The following is an 11,768-nucleotide window of genomic DNA, read 5'->3' as shown; positions in this document are numbered from 1 at the left end:
CCCACAGCCACCCCGAAAAGAATCAAAATAACGTAAGGCACAAATAGCTATTTACTTAACTACACTGATTAGTGTCTGGCTAGTTAACTTTATGCCCATTAATCCACATACCAGACTGGACAAGGAAAAGGAAAATAGGAAACATGTACTGTCACAGTTCCAGGGCAACTGCTCCCTGACTCCTTTGAAGCCTCCTGCAGGTCCCACTCTCAGGGCAGCGACTTGCTCTTGTTCCTCTCCTTCAGGTCAGGGATTTAGGCTGCAATTCCCTTCTTAATTTTTGGTGCTTATCCCAGGAGCTCAGACTTAAGGGCTTATCTTTCCTTACCTGGAAATTGATGCTCTGGAGATCCATCTCCTGGGGTTCAATTTAGCAGATCTTATAGGGACCCACTAAATTGACTGCTCATGGCACCTTCGTTGACTCTGGTACTTTGCTGGGTCATGAGGAGTAAGGAGTAAGGGAAGTTGATGGGATAGTTTCTCCCATCAACTCCCCGCAGTGGGGACACCTCGGTAAGTCGAGCTAAGGTACGTTGACTCCAGCTACATTATTAACATAGCTGGAGTTGCGTAACTTAGGCCAGGTATTAGGCAGGAGAAAGTTGAACTAAGTCTGGTGCCTGCCATTCTGCTCTCTTTCAGGAGCTACGGCAGTGACCAGCCAGCTTTCACAGTACATGTATTTAGGACTAAAGCACTACAGAGAAAGCATATAATACAAGGCTATGCTCACATGCTTAGCTTACCAGGAAGCGCTCATCTTTCACATGGAGATCCTGATTGGCTTTGAAGTCCATGAACCCTTCCACCAGGACTTTGCTCTCTTGGTAAAAGTCTCCTGTCAGAGGAGTGGCAATATGTGCCATTGCAAATAACAGGGAATTCCCAGTAAGTGCCCTTGAAGAAGCCATGAAAGGGCCAAAGGTGCACGTACCCCAGAACTCTGACAAACAATTTGCCCTGTTGCTGAAATACCCTTTTTAAAAATTTGGAATCTGGAATTCACATTATTTTTATAATTTTTTTTTTGAGAGAGAGGCAAGTTAAGGGCCCAACTGGGAGTGACTCCAGTGGGTATTGGATTGGGCCCCAGCGAGGTACTTTTCGAGTTAACAGTAGGTAATTATCTCAACTGCAGCATTATTTATTTTCAAATAAAAAGCACAAAGTAAGGTAAGGGAAAGACAGCAATGTTGAGAAGTACATTAGAATGTATGGAAGGTCCTTGGGGTAACCAGGGACACATTTAGCTATGGGTCAATTAAAAATAAATCATATATTGGAAAGCCCTGTACTATAAATATCCTCATGTGACAGGATGAGGGACTTCGTCTGTAGCACCTCTGGTGAGGATGTTAATGGGAGAGTGCTCTTCTGTCAGCATAATTACTCTGCCCTCATGAGAGGCAGAATCTATGTCAGTAGGAGAATGTCTCCTGCTGACATTTGCACCCATGCGGATAGCATGTAGGTCACTATAACTTATGTCGCTTAGAGGGCTGTTTTTTTCCACACTCTTGAACGACGTAAGTTAGATTGACTTAAGTGGTACTGTATTGTAGACCTGTCCTGACCTTGTTACAGAGAATTGACCGGCTCCTCTCCAATTAAGGGTTGTTCTGTACTTCATCTTGTCTTGGTTTTTTTTTCTGAGGGCCCTTGAATACAGAGATCAAAAGGGATGCCCTTGCCACAGCTCTGGTGCAGGGCCTCTGTATCTTGACCACTCACACTGAGAAGTACTGGTCTAATCCTATCAGGATTGGTCCCATCAACAAGTTGGGGCCCCTCCTTGAGATGGTGAGGGCAGCTGAAAAGGCTGATGCAAGATGTGCATTGTTGCCCTACTAAAAGCCATTCAGACGACAAGTGGAGTTGTAGGAAGATGAAAGGTCAATCAGCACCACTGAAGAAAAGCACTTCCACCCAACCTAGTAGGCATGTTGACAAGATATCCCACAATTAACAGCAAAGTTATCTGGTCTGAGGGCAGAAAGGCAAATTGTTGCAGGAGAAGGCTGCTTCTGGACTGCTGAGTCCTTTCTCCAATCTGGCACCAGCATGCCCATCAGCAGGGCTTTCCTTGCAGAATCTTGAACAGACACATTTGCTTTTAATGCTCCTTTTAAGGCAGCCATGTTGAGATGGGGAATGTGGGTGGGGGGAGAGTAGGATTAAAGCAAACTTTGTGCCCCTAACAACTGTCCCCCTAGACCGGTGGTTTTCAAACTTTTTGGCCCATGACTCACCCTGCCCAATGCAGACCTTTATGCAGACCACCAGCCAACCACCCATGATGACATAATGGGTGCAAGAGGGAGTGAGGGCATGGGGTCTGGCTACGAGGTTGGGTACAGTGCAGACTGAGGATGGGGAGGTCTGGCTGGGAGGTTGGGTGCAGGAGTGGTCTGAGGATGGGGGTCTGGGTAGGAGGTAGGATGTAGGAGTGGACTGAGGATGGGGGGGAGGTCTGTGCAGGAAAGAGGGCACAGGAGTGGAGTGGGGGTATCGGGGAGGGAGGGTGCAGGATTGGGGTGGTGGGTCTGAGTGGGAGGTTGAGTGCATGAGTGGGGTAGGGGTGCTTGGTCTCAGCGGGAATGGTTGTGTAAGGGCAATGCGGATGCGGGATCTGGGCATACAGGGGATGGGAAGCACTTACCTGTCTCTATGCCTCTCACTGCTCCTAGGTTCTGCCCCCTGTGGCTTCCGTTGGCCGTGATTCCACCAATGGGAGCAGTGGCGAAAGCCTCTGGATGAGTCGTTTCCTGAGCTACTATTCCCCGAGCTCGGAGGAGGGGGAGCAGCAGTACTCCAAGCCACTTCCTTTCCTGCAAGCCAGATCTGGCCCCTGAGGCTGACCACCTACCCCCTTCAGCAAGAAGCCAGCTCACATGCTCCAACCAAGCCCTGAGCACACTTTTAAGAACCACTGTCTTAGACAAAGATATCAAAGCCTAGGGAACTTTGCCTACCAGAGTCAGTCGTGATAGTTGCTCAGATAGGTAGCTATAGCATTAAGACAGAGACTGCTCCTGAGAGCCAAGAATGCAAAATCTTGCTTGGAAAGCTGTAGAGGAGATGAGCAGAGCAAGAAGTCTTGATTGCTGAGCTTGGTGGGAGTAGAGAAGAGGCTGCTGCATGCAGTGGAGAAAGATTCACTTAGTGCCACAAAACAAATCCCAGGTAGATAGGTTTTCTCACAAAAGAAAGGGGGAAATGGTGGAGCCATATTGGCAGTTTAGTAGGAGTTTCTTTATGCTCTGTAGTTTAGGGGAAAGCAGGACTGGAAATTGCCTGTTGCTGATGCCAAGAGGCAGATCAAACTGGGGAGTTTTCTAGAAGGGAGAGCAAATCCTTGATAGGTGACATGTCTCTTGTGACTCCTTAAACTTTGCAATAAAACTAGTGCACAACTGGACTAAGTCTGTTTTCAGTATCCCAAATGACCGAGATGTCAAAACAAAAACACTATACATAGAAAAAATGTTACATCGATGTATTTTTTATTAGCATAGGTTGGTTAACAAATTTGTTTCTTAAAAGTATGAGTCCACGTTGTGCTATCCCAACTGTGCAGACAGATCTCAGTGCATACAACGTATACCACTGACTTTGTGCAGATGCAAGAGTACACCCACACAGATCCAGTTGTGGCTTCAGGGCCATTATTTCACATCTGAGTTAAGAGGTATATATGGTTTTTAAAAAATAAATGAAGAAACCTTGAGAATTTTTTTTCTGACTGTCCATTGATGGAATGAGAAGAGCAAAACTGTGAACAAACATTGCTTCCTAGTCTTGTTTAAGCTCATTTTATATTTAAAGACAGTTATATAGATTCAAGCTTATAAATAATAAAATATTAATATTTATTGAAAAGCTCCAACAATCTAATTAAACTAAAGAAAGACAACACAAAATGAACAGACCATAACTTTATTGGAGATATACTCAGCTACAATTATTACAAAAAACTATTAAAGGTAATTGTGATCCATAAGGTGCAGGCTGCATATTTCTGCAGCATGATTACAGTATGAATGAATTACATTTTATGTCCCTTAAAGACAGCTGCAGCATGTGATGGTTTATTGTTCATCAAATTTTGTTATTCATTCTACTTGATTTTAACCATCTTTTATGTCAAACTATTTACAATAAAAACACCTGCAATTCCCAGTTCTTGTTCACAAATACTTGTTTTTTCTACATAACTTGCTGCTGCAGTGCATTTTGAGTGCATCTACAAAGCAATTTTAAATAGTCTGTGGTTACTATCCAAATTAAAAGGGGGGAGAGTTCTAAAGGACTTATTGGGTAAAGTGTAAATATTTTTAAAAATACCTTTGAAACAAGTTAATTTTAATTGCTAGTGGAATATACAGCAATGACCTCTACTCATATTTGCCAACATATTTCTGATGAAGCTACAGCTAATATTTAGATTACACTTCAGGGTTGTAAGTTGTAGTTTTATGTTTTTAAATTTAATGCATAAAGATAAATCCATTTTAACTTCTTGAAAATTAAAGTGGTTGAAAAATACAAATGTGTCAAAAATCAAGTACCACAGGTCAAAATCCTTCTTAGTGAATTCATAACAGATCCAATGACCTTCAATGAGGCTGTTCAAGTGGGAAAAAAAGTCAATGAGATGTGGCCAAATACAGATAAATGTAACATCACAGCAAATTATGGGGGAATTTGTTGTATTTAGCTTCATAAGCGCTGCTAAGACTGCAGTCTAAAGCTGTTTAGATTTTCTGTATAGATAGGTGTGTTTACAGTATGTATGTCATACACATAAGCACACATATTTCTCAGATTGTGACTATTTTTAAAAACAAGGACAGAAACCAAAACTCAGACATGAACAATTAGTGGCATATCCTCAGCTGATGTTAATGAAATTATTCTAAGCCTCAGTCTAAACCATGCCAATTTATATCAACTAAGGATGTGGCCCTGTGTCTATTAGGCTCTGCATTATACTCTGAACTGATACTCAGACGGGCTTCAATTCTTGTTAAATTCTGTACTCTGTGGTCACAGCATAGTTTCATATAATGAGACTGAAAATAGTAGGCTTTTTTATATAAATGTTAGCAGCATGAAGCTGAATAAACACTTCAGCAGCCACTACAGATACTTCAATATCCAGAAAAAGGGGAGATTTAGTTAAAAGTTGATCAAATTGTTATAGGCTCTCTTCTTGTAAAAACTACACTATGTGCTCAACATGTTGGTTTGTTCTGAGATAACTACAGAAGTGTCAGAGGTCATTCTAATTTTGATTACTTCACATAACAGTAAAAATGATGTAATAAAAAACAATAGCTTTAAAATACAATCAAGATTTTCATAACATGTCTTTGTTGTGTTTTCATACACAGTAAAAATGCCACAGACATTACAAATGACCTATATAAGTTGTGCAAGTAAATGACACATTGCAGGCATTATAATTATCTTTTTCAAATTCAGTAAATCAAAACAGCAGCAAGGCCAAACCACATTTTTCCTCTCTGTTAAGCATATTTTTCCTTGAAATGAGGTAAAGCATGGTACCAAGTGCAATGCTTATTTGTGCTACATGAATAGAACAGCGCAAAAAAAGCCATAAAAATAAAAATGCAGCATAGTTAGGAGGACTGTTTAAAGTACAGTAAAATAGAACTAAGAAGATCAAAAACAAGGTTCATGCCATGTAACCCCCACATTATTTATAAGGAGTCGGTGTGGTTGTTTTGAAGATGGGTTGCAACAGTCCACTTACACTTGTGCTTAAAGTATTGCCAAGTGATTTCTATCCCAACCTTCAAATTATCAGATTTAGGTCTTTAATAGCATATACTGTCCAATATCACAATCATATCTACTGAAGAGTGAAAAACACAGTTGTACAGCATGGAAATTAAGATGATTTTTCTATCCCAAAGGTATGAAACATTTCAATGAGGTCACACTGGAAAAGAGTTACGGCATTTATAAAACGTAGCAGAAACTACTTTAGAGTCAGCCACTACACATTTCTTATTTCCAATTCATAGGCTTTATCCAGTAACAAGGGGGATCATAGACGACTGCTGAAATACAGATGTGTAATACAGAACTCAGTTTGTTTGTTTTCTTCATGTCAAACACTTGGTAGAAAAAGTTTAATTTTTCCTTATTTTTACTGCTAATAGATTTACCTCAAAACCATGAGACTCCATGAGGTTCAGACATCCAAGAAAGAAACCCATTTCTTTACTGTTCTTGGAAGACACCCTCCCCCATTTTTACTTTATACTCTCTATTGGAATATAATTAACTCATTCTTTTTAAGCGTTAGGAATGGTATGACTTATTTTAAAAACTGACAGTTGGGCCAGGCGCCATGGAATTTTCAGAGTAGCGATAAAGCACTTGATGTGGGTATGTTGCAGAATCCTGACTCCTGGCTGAAAGAAATGGTTGCCAGTACATTTTTAACTCTGATGGTTCATACCAATTTACTCATATAAAGTTACTTCTTTTTTTTCTTTTGCATAAATTTAATTTAAATATATTTCACAAAACTTTCAGCTTCCCCATGATACTCTTTTTTCTCATAAGGATTGAAGAACCAATATTAATGTTATTTTGTTTTTAAAACATAGTATTTGTATTATTATACTATCAATACCAGGAATTTATTTCTAGGTCTCTAATAATTATAATTTTAATATTTAAAAAAAAAACTTGTAATAGAAAAATCTAATTAAAAATTCTGTATTTCAGAGAAGCTTAATGTCCATTCCTTGCACCAAGGCTTTTTTCCCCCTTTTTTCTATTATTTAGAAAGCTAGAGCTGACAGGATTTGTTTTGTTGTTGTTGTTGATTTAGTGAGAGTGCATATGTAAGGGAGTGGGGTTTTCAAAGCAGGAAATACAGTATTTATTTGTAATTTAAACACATAAAACAGCACCATGTTCAGATCAATGTGCTGGAAAACATTAAAATACCTTGCTCAGCTTTCTCAAACTTCAAGCATAATTAACAGGGCAAAATTGCAGCAAACCTCTGCTGATATCGGTGGGAGTGCAAGACTGACCCACAGCTTTTTAAAAAAGGTAAATTAAGAGGTATTATAGTTACAGTGCAAAAAAATTAAAATTTCAAGCATAATATATAAACATAGCACCAGAACAAAAACAAAACAAAAAACAATGCATGCAAAATAGAAAAGAACAGAAGAGAACTGAGGTATTTAAGTGAAGAGTGCCTACAAAAATCTAATTAAAGAAACACAGGAAAAGTCTAAATATTTATGTTTTTTTTTTTCAAATAGACTGAAACAATAATGAGCTAGATTCTCTAAATTAAGGACCTAAATCACAGATTTATCAAAAGTATGGCAGTTTATGTCAATCATCAGCTTTCATGGCATTTAACAGCACAGCTTTGGTAAGTGAAATATGCACACAACTCTGTGAAAAGTACAGTAAGAAATTTATGTGTAAAAGGTGCTCTATTTGTTAAATAAGTAACCAATCGATTATAAAATCTGCAGCATATTTTAGGTGTGATATGTCCAAGATTATTTTGTTAGAGCAACAGTCTTCACTGTGCAATTATTCATTACTATTTGTTTCTAAGTGTTGTAACTATCTAGTTTGCAGGTCTGAGTAAAACTGGAATTATAGTTAAAGACCATTTTTTGTTTGTGGTATCAAAAAGAAAAGAAAAGAAAATCTTTAGACTAAACACCTCCTCTGAACTGTTAAAAATAACCTCATTACATATACATGAATACAATTTCTATTATAATCCTGTAATAAGTTAAGTCACAACAATACTAATATGTTGTACTGTAAATATAGAGCTGTATCATCATAAAATGCATAATAAAATGAAGGGAATGTAAAACAAGTTTGTTCCAAGGAGATCAGAAATTAAAGATTATTAATGAGGGTTTATTTATGTTTAAGGCAAGAACCTTTTTATGCAAGACTATGTGGCATGAAGAAGTTGAAATTTATTTCTACCAGTATGCCAGCTATTTCAACTAAAAACCTGTCCCTAACAAATAAGTGCAATAATGACTGAGAATATCATCTTGATGAAAAGATGACTTTGGGGAAAGAGGAGACAATACTGGCACACTTATACTCTCTCATACCAAATCATCCATTACAGTTCCAAAACTGTTTTATGACTGGCACTAGTGCACAGATTGAGGAATTTCAAGATAATTATGTATAATCTAGCATCTGCATTAGGCGCAAGATCCCTGGCCTTCTAACACTAAGCAAAGCTGTACTGACAATAAAAATAAACCAAAAAAACTCTGACAACAATTATTTTGAACACTAGCTAAATGCCATCATTAAAGCACTCTTGTGATTAAACAAAGCAGAAGTGAGGAAAAAAGACAAGATTGTGTTTGCGCAAAAAACTATAACTACAATTAGTTCCAAAATTTTATACACATTAAATGTTTTGTTAGCTATTCTGTTATCAAACAAACTTTAAATTCCGTCTTCAATTTGTTCCTCTCAACATTAACTTTTTTAAAAAATTACTTTATTTTTATTTTTTTAATTTTTTTTGTTGTTGTTTTAAGAGGCGTCTCAGCTGTTAGGGACCTGAGGTTGATTTGCTTTGAGGCTTCGTAGTGCTCTTCTTGCAGCTGCAGATTTGGCAATCCTATAGCTTCTGCCAACACCTTTAAATTTTCCTTTCCCTACAACTTCCACTGTTACTCTGACCTTTCCATCATAAGTTCTTTCTGCAGGACTGCAAAAAAAAAAAAAACAACAAAAAAAAAACCCCACACACATTACCACTAATATAAGCAAAAGTGAAAAAAAAAAAAACCCTTCACATCATCTTTCTATGGATGTGTGTATAAAAATAAAGCATATTTAATTATATATTTATCTTTTACTTGGAAAGACTTCTGGGAGGAAATGTCCTAAAAAAGTCATCAGTAAGTACAAAAAAAAAATCATTCTTGCTCAATAAAGAACAGATCAAACACAATCAATATCAATTAAAAATGTTCAGTAGTCTATAAAGCATGGTTTAAACAAATATTTTACAGCAATGCTTACCAAGCAAATTTACTCTTACCTAAATTTGGCCGTCTCTGGTTCCATCTCCAGCAGCTCCCGCACTGGAGACCGAGGCACATTTGCAGAAAACTTTTCTATGTTTAAAAACAAACAAACAAACAAACAAAAAAAACCTTGATTTTCCCCTCTTACAGTACAGGACAATTAATTATTAAAATTTTCTTCTCTATGAAAGTTGGCACATTACCTATTAATGGCCTCATCATAGGATAGTATACATGCCAAACCATTTCCAAAGACATCCCACTATCCATATAAATGGCACCAGCTAGTGACTCAAATATATCTCCCATGGCCTTCGGTACTTCAATATCTTCTTCCTTCTCTTCATCCTCTTCAGATCTTCTGAGCTGTTTGAAAGAATAAGAGACCGTTGTTACGCTGAACATTTTTTTAAAGAAATGATCTTCAAACATGAAACTTCTGTCTTACTCCCTTGTCGAATATGTCTTCTTTGAATCTTTCAATGACATTTTTCCAGCAAAATCACTGCTGTTTTCACAAACGAATAAAATAAAATAAAATAAAATAAAATAAAATAAAATAAAATAAAAAAAGCCATCACAGTCAGATACCACATATGCTTTTAAACTCTCACTTGTACTACAGGTTGGACCTCTCTAGTCCAGCATTCTTTGGTCCAGCAACATCCATGGTCCATCATGATTTTAGTTAGTAGGTTGTCCATTTATCATGGGTGTGGACAAATTTCCTGTGGTCCCGTAAAGTGTGTTTACAGCCACCAATCCTAGCTCTCAGTGTTCTGTGCTGTTATTTAATCTAATTTATCCCTAAATGTCTTCTAAAAAGACCAGCAAGCAGTGGAAGTGCTGGTAATGCTGCAAAGCATAAGCACGATTTTTTTAATGCTTTATGTACTTATTTCCTTGCGCCAATATAGTAACAACACTAACACTTTGTTATGAAGAGAACTGACAAGCCTGGGCCTGGCATAGGCATATATAGGGTATATCAGCACAGTCACGTATAATTAAGCAGAATTGCAAGCACTGTTCCATTGATACACCTCAGTAAAATAAAAATAAAGAGACCCACTCACTACAATATTGACCTCCTGGGGTTTGGCAAATTCTCTGGTTCATTCCCCAGGATGCCGGACTAGAGAAGTTCAACCTGTAATTTTGCAGAATTTCACCATGGGTCTGTCTTTCCCAATAACAAGCAAACTTATCTCTGTCATTATTGTTAGTAAGCCTTGCATAACTAAGAGATTTCATATTTTAAACATGTCCTAGATTGATGGAGGCTTTCAAAGCCTAAGCCTAATTTTTGGTTGCAAAGACCACATTTAATGATATGCAACTCACATACACTCTTCCTCTAGGATCTTAGTTACAGAAAAACAGGTGTAGCATTAGCATAATTGAAATAAACTATTATTAATAACTCAGTGTCAGATTTAGTTAATACTATTTGTATGATTAGCTACTTAATGTCAGAGGCTGCTTTTAACATATATGCAGCATTTTCATCTATGCTTTAGTACTGCTTTTATGCAGCACTGTTATTTTTCTATTGTAAACAGTGTAAATATTCTGTATGTGTACATGTCTTGATTTTAATACACTCTTTTACAATAATATTTTTAATATATTCAGTTTTGTCCATATTTTGCCTAAGTGCAAATAACACAGGAACCTGAATAACATAAAACTACCTTTGACCATCATAACAACTAAATAAATAGAAATTAACATTTTCCTATCTTTTATCTTCCACAGCCATGGTCCCCAACACGGTGCCCGCGGGCGCCATGACGCCCGCAGGGGCATTTCCATGCGCCCGCCAGGTGCTCGGGGCTGGCCTGGCACCGGGCACATGGCGGGGGGGAGCGCCGGCCCCGGGCGCGCGGCGCTGGGAGCGCCGGACCTGGGCGCGCGGCGCTGAGCAGGGAGAGCGCCGGCCCCGGGCAGGCGGCTATGGGGGGGGGCCGCCCCCGGGGCGCAAGTGTCCCTGCCCCCTGGCGCCCGGCAAGCGAACGGCCACGCCCCCTGGTGCCCGACAACCTCGAAAGGTTGGGGACCACTGTTCCACAGGGTATGTCTACACTGCAACATTATTTTGAAATAACTAGAGTTATTCTGAAATCACTTAGTGGCCAGCCTCACATTCATTTGGTTGTGGTTCATGAGTTTAAAATTATGTGGCAAATACTCTGCCCTCTGAAAAGGTACAATATTACTCTATGTACAGGCAGTCCCCGGGTTACGTACAAGATAGGGACTGTAGGTTTGTTCTTAAGTTGAATCTGTATGTAAGTCGGAACTGGCGTCCAGATTCAGCCGCTGCTGAAACTGATCAGTTTCAACAGTGGCTGAATCTAGACGCCAGTTCTGACTTACATACAGATTCAACTTAAGAACCCCAGGGATCCCCAAGTCAGCCGCTGCTGAAACTGATCAGCGGCTGATTCCAGGAAGCCCGGGGCAGGGGCTTCCTGTAGTCAGCCACTGGTCAGTTTCAGCAGCGGCTGACTTGGGGACGCCTGGGACAGAGCAGCTGGGATGCTGCTGGGTTGGTCCAGTAGTGCCGCCGCTCCTCGGCGCTACTGGACCAACCCAGCAGCACCCCAGCTGCTCTGCCACAGGTGTCCTGATTCAGCCGCTGCTGAAACTGATCAGCAGCGGCTGAATCAGGACTCCTGG

At 39.2% G+C, this 11,768-nt stretch overlaps 1 protein-coding gene across 14 annotated transcripts in view; it reads right to left on the bottom strand.

The window, feature by feature from the left end:
* Positions 1–3,923: 3,923 nt before the first annotated feature.
* DICER1 (dicer 1, ribonuclease III) overlaps positions 3,924–11,768 on the bottom strand; it is a 108,915-nt gene continuing 101,070 nt past the window's right edge. For 13 of the 14 annotated variants that reach the window (XM_075926644.2, XM_014578870.3, XM_006133693.4 and 10 more), the window contains 3 exons: positions 9,290–9,452; positions 9,101–9,176; positions 3,924–8,764 (listed from right to left, as the gene is read on the bottom strand). In XM_075926644.2, the coding sequence (XP_075782759.2) occupies positions 8,599–8,764; positions 9,101–9,176; positions 9,290–9,452 (405 nt within the window). In that variant the 3' untranslated portion in view covers positions 3,924–8,598. Of the gene's footprint in view, positions 8,765–9,096; positions 9,177–9,289; positions 9,453–11,768 lie in introns of those variants that run through there. The other variant, XM_089778364.1, reaches the window with a different exon arrangement.

Source organism: Pelodiscus sinensis, chromosome 5 (assembly GCF_052426305.1).
Source record: "Pelodiscus sinensis isolate ZL-2025 chromosome 5, ASM5242630v1, whole genome shotgun sequence".
Lineage (NCBI taxonomy): Eukaryota > Metazoa > Chordata > Testudines > Trionychidae > Pelodiscus > Pelodiscus sinensis.
Note: the sequence above shows the minus strand (reverse complement) of the source record. Positions and strands in the feature narration are given on the sequence as shown.